The 22,160-nt window shown below is 57.5% G+C and overlaps 3 protein-coding genes across 3 annotated transcripts; 1 reads left to right on the top strand and 2 right to left on the bottom strand.

The window, feature by feature from the left end:
- Positions 1–16,162: 16,162 nt before the first annotated feature.
- Positions 16,163–16,697, bottom strand: PHYSODRAFT_480792 (hypothetical protein; the record flags this gene model as incomplete). Its single annotated transcript, XM_009522034.1, has 3 exons — positions 16,163–16,184; positions 16,291–16,359; positions 16,444–16,697. 3 exons carry the CDS (start codon positions 16,695–16,697, stop codon positions 16,163–16,165), a joined length of 345 nt encoding a protein of 114 aa, XP_009520329.1.
- Positions 16,698–17,895: 1,198 nt separating this feature from the next.
- Positions 17,896–18,276, bottom strand: PHYSODRAFT_480535 (hypothetical protein; the record flags this gene model as incomplete). The annotated part of the gene is made up of 2 exons (XM_009522033.1): positions 17,896–18,016; positions 18,053–18,276. The coding sequence occupies 2 exons, from the start codon at positions 18,274–18,276 to the stop codon at positions 17,896–17,898; spliced, it is 345 nt and encodes a 114-aa protein (XP_009520328.1).
- A 2,415-nt stretch (positions 18,277–20,691) lies between these two features.
- PHYSODRAFT_479486 (hypothetical protein) lies at positions 20,692–21,315 on the top strand (the record flags this gene model as incomplete). The annotated part of the gene is made up of 1 exon (XM_009522032.1): positions 20,692–21,315. A coding segment is annotated over one exon (624 nt), but the record flags the coding sequence as incomplete, so codon positions are not given.
- Between the last annotated feature and the right edge of the window lie 845 nt (positions 21,316–22,160).

Here is a 22,160-nt window from a genome sequence, read left to right as displayed (position 1 = left end):
CTCTGGAGAATGTGATGGAAGGTATGGATCTTGGACACGAAGCTCGGACAAAGCGTAGGGAATGACGTCGCAGACGGCGGGACCGGAGCGAAGGCACTTGAGGGGTAGAATGAAGATTCGAAAGTGATTGAATTGTTGGAGCTTACACCCTACTGTTATAAACACGCGACCCTGCGTCCTATCACCTAGTGCATCTAATCAACCATCACTCACCGGTGTTCATCCAATCATCCTACTCGTCTAATCATCGGTGGCGTAAACAACTTACCGTAATCACCATAATCAACGTGGGTTCGGATTGGACCGGTTCGGGTTAACCGGATAATGGGTACAACTGGTACACAGTACCCAAGACCAGCAACCCTCAATACGCCCCCTCAATGCGAAGTCCCACGAATGCCGAGAGCCACCGTCAGATCCGTGTGGCGTGGTCCCGCAAGCGCCTTCGTCATGATGTCCGCTAGCATCACAGAAGTCTCGCAGTACTGGAGCTTGACTTCGCCGCGCTTGACTTCATCGCGGATGTGGTGGTACTTGATGTCGATGTGCTTGGCGCGACCGTGGTTCACTGGGTTCTTCGTCATCTTGATGCACGACTGGTTGTCTTCGCGGATCATGAGTTCGGGTCCAGTCTCATTAGCGGCCGCCAGAATCTCGCATAGCAGGCGATGAATCCACTTGCCTTCTTGGATAGCCAGACTGAGCGCGATGTACTCCGCTTCGCTCGTGGACAGTGACACACTTGATTACTTCTTGCTTCCCCAGCTCACAGGCGCACTCATGAGCATGAACGTGTAGCCTGAAGTGGACTTGCGGTCGGCGAGGTCGCCGGCCCAGTCCGCGTCCGAGTAGCCACGAAAGTCGATCTTGTCGCCCGGCTTGAAGCAGATCCCATGCGTCTTGGTGCCTTGCAGGTAGCGAAAGATACGCTTGACCGCAACCCAGTGTTCCTCTTGGGGGTTATCCATGAAGCGCGATACATAGCCAACGGCGTACGTGATGTCTGGGCGCGTGGCGGTCATCAGGTGCATCAGAGCACCAACAGCTTCGCGAAACGGAGCGTTCACCTTGGTCGCCGCGTCGCTTGGAACCAGTCGAGTGCTCATGTCCACCGGACTCACCACGGCCTTGCACTCGTCCATGGCGAAGCGCTTCAGGATGTCGTCCACGTATCGCCGCTGGCACATGGTCACGCTGCCGTCCGGGCCGTCCACCAACTCGATCCCAAGAACAAACGCGCACTTGCCGCTGTCGGTCATCTCGAAGCGCGTCTTCAGGTCGGTCTTCGTGCGTGCGATCAGCTCGGGCGAACTCCCGGTAATCAGTACGTCATCCACGTACACCAGTACAAGCACGCAGTGACCGTCCACCACCTTGATGTAGAGGCACGGATCGAAGGCCGACACTTGGAAGCCGATGGAGCACACGAACTCGTCGAAGGTCTCGTTCCACACTCGCGAAGCTTGCTTGAGACCGTAGATGGCCATCACCAGTTCCAGGCAGTCGAAGTCACCATTCAGTTCGACGCCTTCCGGAACCACGCAGAAGACCACCTCCTTCATTATCCCGTACAGGAATGCTGTCACCACGTCGAGTTGGTCGAGGGGCCAGCCAAAATACTTAGCAATCGCGATCACCATGCGCAGTGTCACATACTTGACCACGGGCGAGAACGTCTCGGTGTAGTCAATGCCGTACTTCTGCTTGAAGCCCTTGGCCACGAGGCGCGCCTTGTACTTCTCGATCGAGCCGTCCGCTTTGCGCTTGATCTTGAACACCCACTTGGTATCGATGGCGCGTTGTCCGTTAGGCAACTTGGCAGCTCGAAACACACCACGCAGTCGCATCGACTTGAGCTCCGCGCGGATCGCTTTGCGCCAGTGCACTTGATCAGGACCGTTCACAGCCTCTTGGAACGTCGTCGGCTCCGATAGATCGGCTGCTGCTTCCACAGCGTTGGCACTGGCACGCCAAAACACTGGAGGCGTCGAGTCGTCGTCTTCATCTTGGTCCCCAGACTTTTCTTCTTCGTCGGGGTCGGCTCGGCGCGAGGAGGATACGTCCGGCGCACTTGCTTCTTCTAAGCCAGCTCGGTGGCGAACGGGGCGCGATCTTCTGGCAGTGTTGTCGTCGCCACTCGGTCGGTACTTGCGCTTCCCCGCCTGCTTGAAGCTCGTTTGGCGCGGTCCATCGTTGTCGTCCAGGTCCAGCGCGTCCAAGTCCAGCACAGCATCATCGACGTCTTCATCCGAAGTATGCGTCGAAAGTCCAAAGGTCGACTCATTGAAGTTGACATCGCGACTGATAACCACCTGCCCCGCCTCGATGTCATAAACTCGATACGCCTTGGACACTTCTTCGTAGCCGAGGAACAGCCCGGCGCGAGCCTTGGGGTCCCACTTGCGCCGTCTTTCCTTCGGCGTCAGGATGTACGTCTGGCATCCGAACACACGCATGTGCTTCACACTCGGCTTGGACTTGTAAACGATCTCGAACGGAGTCTTGTGTTCGATCTTGGGTGATGGCAGACGATTCTTCACGTAGATGGCTGTCATGGCCGCCTCAGCCCAGAAGCTCTTGTCCAGCTTGGCGTGATGCAGCATGCTGCGGCCAATCGTGACGATGGTCCGGATGGCGCGTTCTGCCGTGCCGTTGGTCTGGTGCGCGTACGGAACCGTGGTTTGCTGCTCGATGCCTTCGACTTCGTAGAAGGCCTTGAGCGAGTTGGTCGCGAACTCACGGGCTCCGTCGTGACCTTCTTGCCGAACTGTGTCTGCACCTTCGTGACGTACATCTTGATGCAGTCCTCGCTCTCCGACTTGGCACGCAGGCAGAACCCCTTCATGCATCCGCTGGCTTCGTCCACGATCAGCAGCAGATACTTGCTGCCACCCAGTGACTCTTCTTCCATGGGGCCGCACACGTCGAAGTGGAGCAGCTCGAACGTGTCGTAGTGACGCTTGTCACGGTTGCTTGGGAACGGCTCCTGGACCATTTTCCCTTGCTGGCAGCCGCGACACACGCTTGGTCCACTCGGCTTGGAAGGTGCCTTCGCGTCCTTGATCATGTTGTTGTCGACCATCTTGCGAAGCACCTCCACCGGAGCGTGACCCATACGCGCGTGTAAGTCGACCGTCTTCCCACTGGTCGCCGCATTCGCCGATCGCTGAGGCGTCTGGAGCCAGTAGAGTCCATCCACGAGGTTTGCCGTCGCCACCACTTGCTTGGAGCCCTTGTGCGCAATCTGCATCTTGGTGCTGTCGAACACGACTTGGAACAGACCACTCTTGTTGATCTGTGGCACCGAAAGCAGATTCTTGCTCATGCTTGGGACGTACAGCGCGTTCTTGATCTCGATGTCGCGCTCGTCGCCGTTGGGCAGAACCACTCGTTCCACGATGGTCCCCACACCCATGATGGCCGCCTTGTTGCCGTCGGCCACCGAAAGTTTGCCTTCATTCCGCTCAATCAAATGAGCGAACTTGGCCTTGTCGTTGCAGATGTGGTGCGTTGCGCCGCTGTCGACCGCCCACAACCCGGACACATTCTTGCCCGTCGAAATGCCACACTCCAGTGAGACCGCGAACGCCACTCGATCATAGCCGTAGTCGTAGTTGTAGCTGGCGTCGTCGTTCCTCCACTGGGCATTGTTGGCCCCGCGTCCACGGCCATTGCCATTGCCGCCGCGTCTTGGGCCCCGATTCTCGTCCTTCTGCTTGGTCCAGCACTTGTCAATCGTGTGCCCCAATTTCCCGCAGTACGTACACTGGCGAGACTCTCGGTCGGTGTTGAACGCCTTGGCCGCATTCTCCGTCTTCACCGTCGCCGTCTTCTCGCCTTGTCTCTTGATGTGCTCATTTGTCAGCACCTTCACGACGTCTTGCGATCGTAGTTCAGCGCTGCTCATCTCCAAGTTCAGCACGACGTTCTCGTAGCTCTTGGGGAGGCTGCGCAACAGGCAGATCGCCACGTCCTCATCCTCCATCTTGGCGCCGATGCTGCTGAGCTTGGCGCTGATGTTGAGGACCTCGTTGCAATGATGCAAGACGTTGCCGCCTTCCGACATCTCCATGCTGAAGAGTTGGCGCTTCAGGTAGATGCGTCCAGCCTTCTGCGAACCACCGTACAGCGTCTTCAGGCGCGTCCACGCAACCCACGCTTCCTCGCAGTCGTCGACCACATGGTGGTAGTCCGCGTCCATGTGGAGCAACATCAGTCCGAACGCGATGTTGCTCGACTTGACGTAGTCGTCCTTGGCCCGCGAGTCCGTGAAGCTCGGCGTCGTCTCGCGGTTCACGACATGCCACGTCGACTTGGTCAGAAACACGCCACGCATGTAGCGGTTCCACGTCGCGTAGTTGTCCCCGTTGAACTTGTCAATGGAGACCTTGGTCGAGGCGTCTTGGGCAGAGGACATGGTGCTTGGGCTCATAACCTGATGGAAGGTATGGATCTTGGACACGAAGCTCGGACGAAGCGGAGGGAGGGACGTCGCAGACGGCGGGACCGGAGCGAAGGCACTTGAGGGGTAGAATGAAGATTCGAAAGTGATTGAATTGTTGGAGCTTACACCCTACTGTTATAGACACGCGACCCTGCGTCCTATCACCTAGTGCATCTAATCAACCATCACTCACCGGTGTTCATCCAATCATCCTACTCGTCTAATCATCGGTGGCGTAAACAACTTACCGTAATCACCATAATCAACGTGGGTTCGGATTGGACCGGTTCGGGTTAACCGGTTAATGGGTACAACTGGTACACAGTACCCAAGACCAGCAACCCTCAATACGCCCCCTCAATGCGAAGTCCCACGAATGCCGAGAGCCACCGTCAGATCCGTGTGGCGTGGTCCCGCAAGCGCCTTCGTCATGATGTCCGCTAGCATCACAGAAGTCTCGCAGTACTGGAGCTTGACTTCGCCGCGCTTGACTTCATCGCGGATGTGGTGGTACTTGATGTCGATGTGCTTGGCGCGACCGTGGTTCACTGGGTTCTTCGTCATCTTGATGCACGACTGGTTGTCTTCGCGGATCATGAGTTCGGGTCCAGTCTCATTAGCGGCCGCCAGAATCTCGCATAGCAGGCGATGAATCCACTTGCCTTCTTGGATAGCCAGACTGAGCGCGATGTACTCCGCTTCATTGCTTCTTGCTTCCCCAGCTCACAGGCGCACTCATGAGCATGAACGTGTAGCCTGAAGTGGACTTGCGGTCGGCGAGGTCGCCGGCCCAGTCCGCGTCCGAGTAGCCACGAAAGTCGATCTTGTCGCCCGGCTTGAAGCAGATCCCATGCGTCTTGGTGCCTTGCAGGTAGCGAAAGATACGCTTGACCGCAACCCAGTGTTCCTCTTGGGGGTTCTCCATGAAGCGCGATACATAGCCAACGGCGTACGCGATGTCTGGGCGCGTGGCGGTCATCAGGTGCATCAGAGCACCAACAGCTTCGCGAAACGGAGCGTTCACCTTGGTCGCCGCGTCGCTTGGAACCAGTCGAGTGCTCATGTCCACCGGACTCACCACGGCCTTGCACTCGTCCATGGCGAAGCGCTTCAGGATGTCGTCCACGTATCGCCGCTGGCACATGGTCACGCTGCCGTCCGGGCCGTCCACCAACTCGATCCCAAGAACAAACGCGCACTTGCCGCTGTCGGTCATCTCGAAGCGCGTCTTCAGGTCGGTCTTCGTGCGTGCGATCAGCTCGGGCGAACTCCCGGTAATCAGTACGTCATCCACGTACACCAGTACAAGCACGCAGTGACCGTCCACCACCTTGATGTAGAGGCACGGATCGAAGGCCGACACTTGGAAGCCGATGGAGCACACGAACTCGTCGAAGGTCTCGTTCCACACTCGCGAAGCTTGCTTGAGACCGTAGATGGCCTTCACCAGTTCCAGGCAGTCGAAGTCACCATCCACTTCGACGCCTTCCGGAACCACGCAGAAGACCACCTCCTTCATTATCCCGTACAGGAATGCTGTCACCACGTCGAGTTGGTCGAGGGGCCAGCCAAAATACTTAGCAATCGCGATCACCATGCGCAGCGTCACATACTTGACCACGGGCGAGAACGTCTCGGTGTAGTCAATGCCGTACTTCTGCTTGAAGCCCTTGGCCACGAGGCGCGCCTTGTACTTCTCGATCGAGCCGTCCGCTTTGCGCTTGATCTTGAACACCCACTTGGTATCGATGGCGCGTTGTCCGTTAGGCAACTTGGCAGCTCGAAACACACCACGCAGTCGCATCGACTTGAGCTCCGCGCGGATCGCTTTGCGCCAGTGCACTTGATCAGGACCGTTCACAGCCTCTTGGAACGTCGTCGGCTCCGATAGATCGGCTGCTGCTTCCACAGCGTTGGCACTGGCACGCCAAAACACTGGAGGCGTCGAGTCGTCGTCTTCATCTTGGTCCCCAGACTTTTCTTCCTCGTCGGGGTCGGCTCGGCGCGAGGAGGATACGTCCGGCGCACTTGCTTCTTCTAAGCCAGCTCGGTGGCGAACGGGGCGCGATGTTCTGGCAGTGTTGTCGTCGCCACTCGGTCGGTACTTGCGCTTCCCCGCCTGCTTGAAGCTCGTTTGGCGCGGTCCATCGTTGTCGTCCAGGTCCAGCGCGTCCAAGTCCAGCACAGCATCATCGACGTCTTCATCCGAAGTATGCGTCGAAAGTCCAAAGGTCGACTCATCGAAGTTGACATCGCGACTGATAACCACCTGCCCCGCCTCGATGTCATAAACTCAATACGCCTTGGACACTTCTTCGTAGCCGAGGAACAGCCCGGCGCGAGCCTTGGGGTCCCACTTGCGCCGTCTTTCCTTCGGCGTCAGGATGTACGTCTGGCATCCGAACACACGCATGTGCTTCACACTCGGCTTGGACTTGTAAACGATCGGAGTCTTGTGTTCGATCTTGGGTGATGGCAGACGATTCTTCACGTAGATGGCTGTCATGGCCGCCTCAGCCCAGAAGCTCTTGTCCAGCTTGGCGTGATGCAGCATGCTGCGGCCAATCGTGACGATGGTCCGGATGGCGCGTTCTGCCGTGCCGTTGGTCTGGTGCGCGTACGGAACCGTGGTTTGCTGCTCGATGTCTTCGGCTTCGTAGAAGGCCTTGAGCGAGTTGGTCGCGAACTCACGGGCTCCGTCGTGCCGCACAAACTTGACCTTCTTGCCGAACTGCGTCTGCACCTTCGTGACGTACATCTTGATGCAGTCCTCGCTCTCCGACTTGGCACGCAGGCAGAACCCCTTCATGCATCCGCTGGCTTCGTCCACGATCAGCAGCAGATACTTGCTGCCACCCAGTGACTCTTCTTCCATGGGGCCGCACACGTCGAAGTGGAGCAGCTCGAATGTGTCGTAGTGACGCTTGTCACAGTTGCTTGGGAACGGCTTCTGGACCATTTTCCCTTGTTGGCAGCCGCGACACACGCTTGGTCCACTCGACTTGGAAGGTGCCTTCGCGTCCTTGATCATGTTGTTGTCGACCATCTTGCGAAGCACCTCCACCGGAGCGTGACCCATACGCGCGTGTAAGTCGACCGTCTTCCCACTGGTCGCCGCATTCGCCGATCGCTGAGGCGTCTGGAGCCAGTAGAGTCCATCCACGAGGTTTGCCGTCGCCACCACTTGCTTGGAGCCCTTGTGCGCAATCTGCATCTTGGTGCTGTCGAACACGACTTGGAACAGGCCACTCTTGTTGATCTGTGGCACCGAAAGCAGATTCTTGCTCATGCTTGGGACGTACAGCGCGTTCTTGATCTCGATGTCGCGCTCGTCGCCGTTGGGCAGAACCACTCGTTCCACGATGGTCCCCACACCCGTGGTGGCCGCCTTGTTGCCGTCGGCCACCGAAAGTTCGCCTTCATTCCGCTCAATCAAATGAGCGAACTTGGCCTTGTCGTTGCAGATGTGGTGCGTTGCGCCGCTGTCGACCGCCCACAACCCGGACACATTCTTGCCCGTCGAAATGCCACACTCCAGTGAGACCGCGAACGCCACTCGATCATAGCCGTAGTCGTAGTTGTAGCTGGCGTCGTCGTTCCTCCACTGGGCATTGTTGGCCCCGCGTCCACGGCCATTGCCATTGCCGCCGCGTCTTGGGCCCCGATTCTCGTCCTTCTGCTTGGTCCAGCACTTGTCAATCGTGTGCCCCAATTTCCCGCAGTACTTACACTGGCGAGACTCTCGGTCGGTGTTGAACGCCTTGGCCGCATTCTCCGTCTTCACCGTCGCCGTCTTCTCGCCTTGTCTCTTGATGTGCTCATTCGTCAGCACCTTCACGACGTATTGCGATCGTAGTTCAGCGCTGCTCATCTCCAAGTTCAGCACGACGTTCTCGTAGCTCTTGGGGAGGCTGCGCAACAGGCAGATCGCCACGTCCTCATCCTCCATCTTGGCGCCGATGCTGCTGAGCTTGGCGCTGATGTTGAGGACCTCGTTGCAATGATGCAAGACGTTGCCGCCTTCCGACATCTCCATGCTGAAGAGTTGGCGCTTCAGGTAGATGCGTCCAGCCTTCTGCGAACCACCGTACAGCGTCTTCAGGCGCGTCCACGCAACCCACGCTTCCTCGCAGTCGTCGACCACATGGTGGTAGTCCGCGTCCATGTGGAGCAACATCAGTCCGAACGCGATGTTGCTCGACTTGACGTAGTCGTCCTTGGCCCGCGAGTCCGTGAAGCTCGGCGTCGTCTCGCGGTTCACGACATGCCACGTCGACTTGGTCAGGAACACGCCACGCATGTAGCGGTTCCACGTCGCGTAGTTGTCCCCGTTGAGCTTGTCAATGGAGACCTTGGTCGAGGCGTCTTGGGCAGAGGACATGGTGCTTGGGCTCATAACCTGATGGAAGGTATGGATCTTGGACACGAAGCTCGGACGAAGCGGAGGGAGGGACGTCGCAGACGGCGGGACCGGAGCAAAGGCACTTGAGGGGTAGAATGAAGATTCGAAAGTGATTGAATTGTTGGAGCTTACACCCTACTGTTATAGACACGCGACCCTGCGTCCTATCACCTAGTGCATCTAATCAACCATCACTCACCGGTGTTCATCCAATCATCCTACTCGTCTAATCATCGGTGGCGTAAACAACTTACCGTAATCACCATAATCAACGTGGGTTCGGATTGGACCGGTTCGGGCTAACCGGTTAATGGGTACAACTGGTACACAGTACCCAAGACCAGCAACCCTCAATACGCTGTACGGTGGTTCGCAGAAGGCTGGACGCATCTACCTGAAGCGCCAACTCTTCAGCATGGAGATGTCGGAAGGCGGCAACGTCTTGCATCATTGCAACGAGGTCCTCAACATCAGCGCCAAGCTCAGCAGCATCGGCGCCAAGATGGAGGATGAGGACGTGGCGATCTGCCTGTTGCGCAGCCTCCCCAAGAGCTACGAGAACGTCGTGCTGAACTTGGAGATGAGCAGCGCTGAACTACGATCGCAATACGTCGTGAAGGTGCTGACGAATGAGCACATCAAGAGACAAGGCGAGAAGACGGCGACGGTGAAGACGGAGAATGCGGCCAAGGCGTTCAACACCGACCGAGAGTCTCGCCAGTGTACGTACTGCGGGAAATTGGGGCACACGATTGACAAGTGCTGGACCAAGCAGAAGGACGAGAATCGGGGCCCAAGACGCGGCGGCAATGGCAATGGCCGTGGACGCGGGGCCAACAATGCCCAGTGGAGGAACGACGACGCCAGCTACAACTACGACTACGGCTATGATCGAGTGGCGTTCGCGGTCTCACTGGAGTGTGGCATTTCGACGGGCAAGAATGTGTCCGGGTTGTGGGCGGTCGACAGCGGCGCAACGCACCACATCTGCAACGACAAGGCCAAGTTCGCTCATTTGATTGAGCGGAATGAAGGCGAACTTTCGGTGGCCGACGGCAACAAGGCGGCCATCATGGGTGTGGGGACCATCGTGGAACGAGTGGTTCTGCCCAACGGCGACGAGCGCGACATCGAGATCAAGAACGCGCTGTACGTCCCAAGCATGAGCAAGAATCTGCTTTCGGTGCCACAGATCAACAAGAGTGGTCTGTTCCAAGTCGTGTTCGACAGCACCAAGATGCAGATTGCGCACAAGGGCTCCAAGCAAGTGGTGGCGACGGCAAACCTCGTGGATGGACTCTACTGGCTCCAGACGCCTCAGCGATCGGCGAATGCGGCGACCAGTGGGAAGACGGTCGACTTACACGCGCGTATGGGTCACGCTCCGGTGGAGGTGCTTCGCAAGATGGTCGACAACAACATGATCAAGGACGCGAAGGCACCTTCCAAGTCGAGTGGACCAAGCGTGTGTCGCGGCTGCCAGCAAGGGAAAATGGTCCAGAAGCCGTTCCCAAGCAACCGTGACAAGCGTCACTACGACACGTTCGAGCTGCTCCACTTCGACGTGTGCGGCCCCATGGAAGAAGAGTCACTGGGTGGCAGCAAGTATCTGCTGCTGATCGTGGACGAAGCCAGCGGATGCATGAAGGGGTTCTGCCTGCGTGCCAAGTCGGAGAGCGAGGACTGCATCAAGATGTACGTCACGAAGGTGCAGACGCAGTTCGGCAAGAAGGTCAAGTTTGTGCGGCACGACGGAGCCCGTGAGTTCGCGACCAACTCGCTCAAGGCCTTCTACGAAGTCGAAGGCATCGAGCAGCAAACCACGGTTCCGTACGCGCACCAGACCAACGGCACGGCAGAACGCGCCATCCGGACCATCGTCACGATTGGCCGCAGCATGCTGCATCACACCAAGCTGGACAAGAGCTTCTGGGCTGAGGCGGCCATGACAGCCATCTACGTGAAGAATCGTCTGCCATCACCCAAGATCGAACACAAGACTCCGTTCGAGATCGTTTACAAGTCCAAGCCGAGTGTGAAGCACATGCGTGTGTTCGGATGCCAGACGTACATCCTGACGCCGAAGGAAAGACGGCGCAAGTGGGACCCCAAGGCTCGCGCCGGGCTGTTCCTCGGCTACGAAGAAGTGTCCAAGGCGTATCGAGTTTATGACATCGAGGCGGGGCAGGTGGTTATCAGTCGCGATGTCAACTTCGATGAGTCGACCTTTGGACTTTCGACGCATACTTCGGATGAAGACGTCGATGATGCTGTGCTGGACTTGGACGCGCTGGACCTGGACGACAACGATGGACCGCGCCAAACGAGCTTCAAGCAGGCGGGGAAGCGCAAGTACCGACCGAGTGGCGACGACAACACTGCCAGAAGATCGCGCCCCGTTCGCCACCGAGCTGGCTTAGAAAAAGCAAGTGCGCCGGACGTATCCTCCTCGCGCCGAGCCGACCCCGACGAAGAAGAAAAGTCTGGGGACCAAGATGAAGACGACGACTCGACGCCTCCAGTGTTTTGGCGTGCCAGTGGAAGCAGCAGCCGATCTATCGGAGCCGACGACGTTCCAAGAGGCTGTGAACGGTTCTGATCAAATGCACTGGCGTAAAGCGATCCGCGCGGAGCTCAAGTCGATGCGACTGCGTGGTGTGTTTCGAGCTGCCAAGTTGCCTAACGGACAACGCGCCATCGATACCAAGTGGGTGTTCAAGATCAAGCGCAAAGCGGACGGCTCGATCGAGAAGTACAAGGCGCGCCTCGTGGCCAAGGGCTTCAAGCAGAAGTACGGCATTGACTTCACCGAGACGTTCTCGCCCGTGGTCAAGTATGTGACACTGCGCATGGTGATCGCGATTGCTAAGTATTTTGGCTGGCCCCTCGACCAACTCGACGTGGTGACAGCATTCCTGTACGGGATAATGAAGGAGGTGGTCTTCTGCGTGGTTCCGGAAGGCGTCGAACTGGATGGTGACTTCGACTGCCTGGAACTGGTGAAGGCCATCTACGGTCTCAAGCAAGCTTCGCGAGGGTGGAACGAGACCTTCGACGAGTTCGTGTGCTCCATCGGCTTCCAAGTGTCGGCCTTCGATCCGTGCCTCTACATCAAGGTGGTGGACGGTCACTGCGTGCTTGTACTGGTGTACGTGGATGACGTACTGATTACCGGGAGTTCGCCCGAGCTGATCGCACGCACGAAGACCGACCTGAAGACGCGCTTCGAGATGACCGACAGCGGCAAGTGCGCGTTTGTTCTTGGGATCGAGTTGGTGGACGGCCCGGACGGCAGCGTGACCATGTGCCAGCGGCGATACGTGGACGACATCCTGAAGCGCTTCGCCATGGACGAGTGCAAGGCCGTGGTGAGTCCGGTGGACATGAGCACTCGACTGGTTCCAAGCGACGCGGCGACCAAGGTGAACGCTCCGTTTCGCGAAGCTGTTGGTGCTCTGATGCACCTGATGACCGCCACGCGCCCAGACATCGCGTACGCCGTTGGCTATGTATCGCGCTTCATGGAGAACCCCCAAGAGGAACACTGGGTTGCGGTCAAGCGTATCTTTCGCTACCTGCAAGGCACCAAGACGCATGGGATCTGCTTCAAGCCGGGCGACAAGATCGACTTTCGTGGCTACTCGGACGCGGACTGGGCCGGCGACCTCGCCGACCGCAAGTCCACTTCAGGCTACACGTTCATGCTCATGAGTGCGCCTGTGAGCTGGGGAAGCAAGAAGCAATGAAGCGGAGTACATCGCGCTCAGTCTGGCTATCCAAGAAGGCAAGTGGATTCATCGCCTGCTATGCGAGATTCTGGCGGCCGCTAATGAGACTGGACCCGAACTCATGATCCGCGAAGACAACCAGTCGTGCATCAAGATGACGAAGAACCCAGTGAACCACGGTCGCGCCAAGCACATCGACATCAAGTACCACCACATCCGCGATGAAGTCAAGCGCGGCGAAGTCAAGCTCCAGTACTGCGAGACTTCTGTGATGCTAGCGGACATCATGACGAAGGCGCTTGCGGGACCACGCCACACGGATCTGACGGTGGCTCTCGGCATTCGTGGGGCTTCGCATTGAGGGGGCGTATTGAGGGTTGCTGGTCTTGGGTACTGTGTACCAGTTGTACCCATTAACCGGTTAACCCGAACCGGTCCAATCCGAACCCACGTTGATTATGGTGATTACGGTAAGTTGTTTACGCCACCGATGATTAGACGAGTAGGATGATTGGATGAACACCGGTGAGTGATGGTTGATTAGATGCACTAGGTGATAGGACGCAGGGTCGCGTGTCTATAACAGTAGGGTGTAAGCTCCAACAATTCAATCACTTTCGAATCTTCATTCTACCCCTCAAGTGCCTTCGCTCCGGTCCCGCCGTCTGCGACGTCCCTCCCTCCGCTTCGTCCGAGCTTCGTGTCCAAGATCCATACCTTCCATCATGGTCCGGAATGGCTTTGCCGTGCCAGTCGAAGCCTCGTTCACCCCAGCATGAGCTTCCTTGTCATGTTCTTCAGCTAGACACATGCGCTCCGAGAATTTAAACCATCCTCCCTTCGGTTGGACGAAGCCCCAAAGCGCGTTGTCAATCATGCGTTGATAGATCATCGGTGCGTTCTTCAGGCCGAAAGGCATACGCAACCATTCGAAGTGCCCCAGTGCGCAGACGAAAGCAGAGATCTTCCGAGCTGGTTCGGTCATCATAATAGCCCAGAAGCCGCTAGCGGCGTCAAGCGAGCAAAACCACAAGTACGTCTCCATGTCCGTCAGCAAGTCATCCACCAGGGGTATGGCGTACTCCATAATCTCGGTGATCGCATTAACGAGTTTGTAGTCGATACACAGGTGGATAACCACCCCATTCTTCTTCAGGACGATGACGATTGGCGACGCCCATGGGCTGTCCGAGAAGGAGATAAGCCCGGCCTTCAGCAGACCCTTCATCAATTCGTACAGCTTACCGAGGAAGCAAAGCGGGGTCCGCCGAGCCTTCTGCTTGATTGGCGCGTGCCCCTGTACATTGATGTCACACACGACCCCGTAGGCTGGAGGCGGCAGGGCGTTGCCGCTCGCAATCATGATCTTCTCGTGGCTCTTCAGCACATCGACCAGGGCCGTCTGCTGCTTCTCGCTGAGTTCGTCATTCTGGACGTTTTGCCCCGAGTCGTCTCCGACGCTTCGGTTAGGTCCGGCAAGAACGCCAGCTCTTGCGCGTAGTCGGTAAGCTCAATCTCGTTCGAGACGTGCTCCGAAACGTCGTTCACGGTGTCATCACCTTCGCCAGACCCTTCTGCAACCATGGCATGCATGACCGAGATATAGGTCGCCTCCAGTAGCTGCTCGGGGTCGAGCCGGACTTGCTAGTTGTCCAAGCTTGGGTACGAAGCCATGGACGATTTTGATCGATTCGGGAGCCTCGGGTAACTACGCCCGACGTTCTACGATGGACGGAAGTCAGCCTTATGCTGAGGCGCTGGTAGCGCGCAGGAGTGACATCGTCATTGTTCGTTAGAGAGTACGGCTCTCTTCGGGGCTAAGTCCTGTCGACCTCCACCTCGCCGAGGCTCAATTGAACTTAGTTCTTCCCCAGTAGGCCGCCCCCGCGCCTACTGGGACTTCTCGTTTCCCCGAGACAAACCAGAGCCCTGGCTCGAACTCGAAGAGCGGCTTGATGAAGCCTGGCGCTGATGGCGCAGCGGACACCCAGCACGAAGGTGACGGGTGTCACCACAGATGAAGCATCGGCGGATATCGCGCCGCTGCTCAGTAGCACGAAGCTCGGCTTCTTCGTCTTCAGCATAGCTGAGGTCCATGGATTCCGGACCACTCGACTCGCTAGCGTAAGACGCATTCCACCCAAGTCTCGACGACTTAAAGTTGTGTTCCGCATTCAATGCGACGCTCACAGCCTCTTCAAAATAGCTCGGGTGGGTTAGGAACACCTCCGTCCTGGCAACGCCAGTGCGGACTCCATGAACACCGTAACGGTAAATGCTTCCGGCAGGGGGTCCGCAGACATGCCAGCAATGATAGTTCTCAACTCTTGGACATAGTCCATCAACTCCTTCTTGCTCTGCCTGGTCGCCAGGAAGCGTGAGCGCACTCGATACGCCTCGTTAGGCGGAGCAAACACTCGGGACAATTGCTGTTTCAGCTGGTCCCACGTCGGGAAGGCCACCTCGACCGACGACCCGGGCGTTAGTGCCCACTCTCTCGCTCGCCCACCGAGCTTCGAGATAGCTAGTGCCACGCGCTGCGACTCCGTCCGGAGTAGAGCTGAGCTCATAGCCATCGCAACCTCACGGGTCCAAAGCATCAAGCTTTCACCCTCCTTGCCTCCGAAGGTCTTCACGCTCAACGTGAGCGGCTTGGGTCTTGTTCCCGCGTCGGACGACGAAGGGGGCGCTTGGGGCGCCGCGGCAGTCGCCATCCTCTGCTGGAGGTACTCTAGCAGAGCATTCTCGTAGCTTGAAAACGCCTCGAGACGCGCGTTCACCGGGTCGGGGCCCTGCTGCGCAAGTTGCGTCACGCCCTCCGGGCCCAGCAAGGACATAAGCTTTTTAAGCGCATCCTGCTGGTTCGGGGGCAAGTGAGCGAACTGCTCCATTCTCCACAGAGGGTCAGGCTATACAGACTCAGGTGTCGGATTGACTACGAGTGCTACCAAGTGCAGCGGGGCTGCCGTAGCTTTGCGTCAGAGGAAGCTTAGCAGACTCACAGAGTCTCAGCTTAAGACAGCCCGTTCTAATACCAGAACGTACGAGTCCGTACACCTTACGGACTCCAAGAGTCAACCCTTAACTCTTAACTGTGTGAATCTCAAACTGAATGCATTTCTCTTTATTGCGGCAAAGCCTGTTGTCAAGACTGATGTGACGACGCCTCGCCAAGCCACCGTGTGACGCGAACGCGTCATCAGTGAGGTTGGCGTGACCTTCACTGTGTTGTACCGCAATCATTCAGGTGATTACGGGACGATGATTACGCCACGGTGATTACGCCATGATTGTGGGTACAGGATTGTGGGTACAAGATGGGCATCGACGTGGCGTTCTCTGATTGGATAAGGTAACTGTGTATCCAGTAGAGAATCCAGTAGGGTGTATCCAGTAAGAGGTATCCAGTAGCAGGCTTAGAGGTAGCACGCGGTTGCGAACTAAGGACCTGAATCGAATCACTTTGCATTTTGCCAACTACTGCTCAAGTGTTCTTCCTTTTGGTTATGAGCCCAAGCCCCGTCTTCCCTGACCAAGACCCCGACTACGCCTTCGCCATGGACGCCGCCCCGACCGCGACCGCCCGCATCAACAAGTTCGACGGAACCAACTTCCACACATGGAAGTTCAAGATGCAGATGGTGCTGGAGGAGCGCGAACTGTGGGAAGTGACGAGTGGGGAAGTGAAGCTCGAGCAGTGCACGACCGCGGCGGACCAAGCGACGTTTCGCAAGAAGTCGCGCAAGGCGCTGGCGATCGTCTGTCTCGCGATGGAGGACTCGCAGCTGCCGCTGGTGCGGTCGGCGAAGGATGCGCATGATGCATGGTCAAGACTCGAGGGACACTTCGAGAAGAAGAGCCTGGCGAACAAGCTCTTTCTTCGTCGACGGTTCTTCACGACAACGATGGACGAAGGTGATGATGTGCTGGAGCACATTAACAAGCTCAAGACGCTGGCGGAACAGCTCGACGCGGTCGGCGCTCCGGTCAGCGAGGACGACTTGGTGATCATGCTTCTTGCCAGTCTGAGCGAGTCGTACCAGTTCCTCATCACGGCGTTGGAATCGCGTTCCGACACGCTGACGTGGGAGCTCGTGACGTCTCGGCTCCTGCACGAGGACATGAAGCGCAAGGAACAAGGTGGCGGTGCTGACGGAACCGCACACACTCAAGGTCAAGCGTTCATGACAAGCGACAACGGGAAGCGCAAGGGACGGCAGGCGCAAGCGCAGAGGACGAGCGCCTGTCACTACTGCGGCGAGCACGGACATTGGATCGCCAAGTGTCCGGTGCGGATCCGCGAGAACGGGGAGCGGCAGAGGCCGCAACGAGCGAACGTCGCGCAGGTCGAAGATGACTCTGGCGACTTCCTCTTCTCGGTTGGTGGCGACACGGGTGCCTCCAAGCTGAGCGGCATGTGGCTGGTCGACTCAGGTGCGACGCAGCACATGACGTACTCGAAGGAGTACATGAAGAACTACAAGAAGATCTCTCCGGTGGACGTGCATCTGGCGGACGACGGCGTGGTTCAGGCGGTGGGGAGCGGCGACATCGTGATGTCGATGCAGACACCGCGCGGCATGAAGAAGGGTGTGCTCACGGGTGTGTGGCACATCCCGAAGCTGTCGCGCAACCTGTTCTCCGTCGGCCGCTTCACCAAGGACGTCGGGCCAGTGACCTTCGAGAGCGACGGGTGCTTCGCGGAAACGAAGGGTCTCAAGTGGAAGCTCGGCGCTCGCGAAGGCAAAGGACTGTTCAAGCTCTGCATGACGCCGAGGACGCCTGCTGACGAGGCCAATGCGGCAAGCTCGAAGAATCGCCAAAGGGGACACCACGTCGTACCTCTGGCACCTTCGACTTGGTCACATCGGCCATGGTGGTCTCGACGCCATCGTCAAGAAGGGCTACGGCACTGGCATCCCAATGACGTCGGTGAAGCAGTGGGAGGTGTGCGACGGGTGCGCACTCGGCAAGCAAACGCGAGTAAGCTTCATGAAGGCGTCGCCGAACCGTGCGAAGCAAGTGCTGGAGGTGGTCCACAGCGATGTGTGCGGTCCGATGCAGACGGCGACGTTCGGAGGCAAGCGCTACTTCGTCACGTTCATCGACGACAAGTCGCACTTCTGCGTGGTGTACCTGCTACGGAACAAGTCGGAGGTGGCTGCCAAGTTCGCTGCGTTCGTCGCGTTGGCTGAGACGCAGACCGGCAAGCGAGTGAAGGTGCTTCGGAGCGACAACGGCGGCGAGTACACTTCGGGTGCGATGGCCAAGTTGTGTGCGGATCGCGGCATCGAGCAGAAGTTCACGCCACCATACACGCCTCAGCTCAACGGAGTGGCCGAGCGAATGAATCGGACGCTGGTGGAGTGTGCGCGCTGCATGCTGGAGCACGCCGGGTTGTCGAAGGAGTACTGGGGAGAAGCGGTGATGACGGCCACGTTCCTCCGCAACCGGTGTCCGACGCGCGCCATCAGTCACGACAAGTCGCCGCACCACGTTTGGACCGGCAAGAAGCCTTTGCTGGCCAACCTCAAGGTGTTCGGGTGCCACGCGTACGTGCACGTGCCGAAGGAGAAGCGGTCGAAGTTCGACGCTCGGTCGGTGCGCTGTCGTTTCCTCGGGTACTCGGAGCACGAGAAGGCGTATCGGTTCGAGGAGATCGAGAGCGGTCGCGTGTTGGTGAGCCGCGACGCGCAGTTCATGGAGGATGTCTTCGACGGTGGGAGACGCGACTACGCTTCGAAGGAGGTGTTGGTGGGTCTTCCGACAGATGATGATGAAGACACCACGGATGAAGAGACTCAGTCCGGATCAGACGAGAACAGAGAAGAAGCTGCGCGGAATCAAGACTTTGAACCCGGCAGCAAGCGACACCCGCGCACGCAGTCGCTCGAGGAAGCCGTGGAGGTTCCGAGTGCCAAGCGGTATGCGGTGCCGAGACGACAGCAGCCGCTGGACGAGATGTCTGCCGCAGCACAAGAGAAGGAAGACTTCGAGGCTGCGTACGTCGTGGATTCAGTGGGAGAGATGCCGACAACGTTCAAGTCGGCGATGGAATCCAGCGACGCAGACAAGTGGAAAGAGGCGTGCGACTCGGAGGTGGAGTCGCTCCGCAAGAACGAGACGTGGACCCTGGTGCCACTGCCGAAGGGACGCAAGGCGATCGGCTGCAGATGGGTGTTCCGCGTGAAGGAGAACCAGTCTGGAGAGATCGAGCGGTTCAAGGCGCGACTGGTGGCGAAGGGGTTCTCGCAGAAGTACGGCATCGACTACGACGAGACGTTCGCGCCGGTGGCCAAGTTCACGTCGATTCGGGTGTTGCTGAGTCTGGCGGCCAAGTACAAGCTCACAGTGCACCAGATGGATGTGAAGACCGCGTTCCTCAACGGCTTGTTGGACGAGGACATCTACATGGCGCAGCCGGACGGATATGTGGACGGAGATCGACCCGACTACGTGTGCCGGCTCAAGCGTTCGCTGTACGGCCTGAAGCAGTCGCCGCGGATGTGGAACAAGACGATCGACGAGTTCATGTTGAAGCTGGGGTTCAAGAAGTGCGAGTCCGACCACTGCATCTACTTGAAGCGGGACAATCACGACATGATGTTCGTGGCACTGTACGTGGACGATCTGGTCCTCGCCAGCAGCAGCGACGGGATGCTGAAGGACACGAAGCAGGCGCTGAGTGACCGGTTCGAGATGACTGACATGGGCCAGCTCAAGTACTTCCTCGGTATGGAGATCGAGCAAGATGTGGCGACTGGGAAGGTGTCGGTGCGGCAGACCAAGTTCGCGAAGGACATTCTCGAGAAGTTCAAGATGGATGAGAGCAACCCTGTGAAGACACCGCAGGATCCGGGTCTGAAGCTGACCAAGGCCATGTGCGAGGGAGGCTGCAAGCACGACGAGACCATGGCGAATGTTCGGTACCGGAACGCCGTGGGCTGCCTCATGTATCTCATGGTGGGGACTCGTCCGGACCTCGCAGCGGCAGTGGGAGTGCTGAGCCAGTTCGCAGCGGACACACTGGCAGGCGCTCAAGAGGGTCTTCCGCTACATCCGAGGCACGAAGACGCACGGCCTCGTGTTTCAAGCGAGCAGCGAGGACGGACTGCACGGCTACTCGGACGCGGACTGGGCCGGCGACATCGAGTCTCGACGGAGTACGAGCGGCTACGCGTTCATGATGAACGGCGGATGCATCAGCTGGCGAAGCAAGAAGCAGCGCACGGTGGCGCTCTCGTCGACGGAAGCCGAGTACATGGCGCTGTCGGAGGCCACGCAGGAGGCGGTGTGGCTCAAGGTGTTTCTGTGCGAGCTGGGCGAGATGGCGAGCGATGAAGCGGTGAAGATCTACGAGGACAACCAAGGCTCCATCGCGTTGGCCAAGAACCCGGAGTTCCACAAGCGCACCAAGCACATCGACATTCGCTACCACTTCGTGCGCGAGAAGGTGGAAGACGGTCAAGTGGTGGTGCAGTATGTTTCGACACTCGACATGCTGGCGGACATCATGACGAAGCCGATCGCGGCGCCGCAGTTCGACGCGCTCAGGACGAAGCTGGGCATCGTGGTCGCTGACGAGTCGAGTGGAAGTGTTGTCAAGACTGATGTGACGACGCCTCGCCAAGCGACCGTGTGACGCGAACGCGTCATCAGTGAGGTTGGCGTGACCTTCACTGTGTTGTACCGCAATCATTCAGGTGATTACGGGACGATGATTACGCCATGATTGTGGGTACAGGATTGTGGGTACAAGATGGGCATCGACGTGGCGTTCTCTGATTGGATAAGGTAACTGTGTATCCAGTAGAGAATCCAGTAGGGTGTATCCAGTAAGAGGTATCCAGTAGCAGGCTTAGAGGTAGCACGCGGTTGCGAACTAAGGACCTGAATCGAATCACTTTGCATTTTGCCAACTACTGCTCAAGTGTTCTTCCTTTTAAGCCGCCTACGGTGTAAATGTATCCGGTTCACTATCTAGCATAGTGAACCCTAGCCGTATGCATAATCAGTGGCTTTGAAGCCATGTACTGATTCTCCTACTGATTTAGGTTATACAGAGTGTACCCACTTCGTAACCCTTCGGATAACTCTCGTGTAACCCCGTTGCAGTTGAAGTCATGGAGGCTATTTGCTCCAGCCCTCTGTTTCGAATCGCGGCTCCTGTGTATGACCAGGAATCGGTTCGTCGTGCAGCGTCTGAGTTCTCCGATATTAACAAAAGCAACATTTTGACTGGCTGTGTAGGCTGTGTAGATGGATGGCTATGTGCAATTAAAGCTCCTTCTAGCCGTGAAGTCCCCGATGTATCGGCATTCTTTTCGGGCCATTATCTTCGACATGGAATTAACGTCCAAGCGATGTGCGATGCGGCGTGTCGGTTCACTGATTATTGCATCAATTCTCCGGGCAAAGTTGCTGACAGTGTGGCTTTTAAAAAGTGGAAGTTAAGCTTGGGCATAGCCAATCTGCCTTTGGGATATTACGTCATTGGAGACAACGCATATCCTTTGTCCTCTACGGTCCTTGTTCCTTTTACCAAGCCGGAGATCAAGTCTACTGACTATTCCGACTACAGCTTTTATTTATCTCGGCTATTGAGGGTTGCTGGTCTTGGGTACTGTGTACCAGTTGTACCCATTAACCAGTTAACCCGAACCGGTCCAATCCGAACCCACGTTGATTATGGTGATTACGGTAAGTTGTTTACGCCACCGATGATTAGACGAGTAGGATGATTGGATGAACACCGGTGAGTGATGGTTGATTAGATGCACTAGGTGATAGGACGCAGGGTCGCGTGTCTATAACAGTAGGGTGTAAGCTCCAACAATTCAATCACTTTCGAATCTTCATTCTACCCCTCAAGTGCCTTCGCTCCGGTCCCGCCGTCTGCGACGTCCCTCCCTCCGCTTCGTCCGAGCTTCGTGTCCAAGATCCATACCTTCCATCAGGTTATGAGCCCAAGCACCATGTCCTCTGCCCAAGACGCCTCGACCAAGGTCTCCATTGACAAGTTCAACGGGGACAACTACGCGACGTGGAACCGCTACATGCGTGGCGTGTTCGTGACCAAGTCGACGTGGCATGTCGTGAACCGCGAGACGACGCCGAGCTTCACGGACTCGCGGGCCAAGGACGACTACGTCAAGTCGAGCAACATCGCGTTCGGACTGATGTTGCTCCACATGGACGCGGACTACCACCATGTGGTCGACGACTGCGAGGAAGCGTGGGTTGCGTGGACGCGCCTGAAGACGCTGTACGGTGGTTCGCAGAAGGCTGGACGCATCTACCTGAAGCGCCAACTCTTCAGCATGGAGATGTCGGAAGGCGGCAACGTCTTGCATCATTGCAACGAGGTCCTCAACATCAGCGCCAAGCTCAGCAGCATCGGCGCCAAGATGGAGGATGAGGACGTGGCGATCTGCCTGTTGCGCAGCCTCCCCAAGAGCTACGAGAACGTCGTGCTGAACTTGGAGATGAGCAGCGCTGAACTACGATCGCAAGACGTCGTGAAGGTGCTGACGAATGAGCACATCAAGAGACAAGGCGAGGAGACGGCGACGGTGAAGACGGAGAA

The sequence above is a fragment of the Phytophthora sojae genome (assembly GCF_000149755.1).
Source record: "Phytophthora sojae unplaced genomic scaffold PHYSOscaffold_2, whole genome shotgun sequence".
Lineage (NCBI taxonomy): Eukaryota > Oomycota > Peronosporomycetes > Peronosporales > Peronosporaceae > Phytophthora > Phytophthora sojae.
This window is presented reverse-complemented; position numbering and strand designations above follow the sequence as displayed.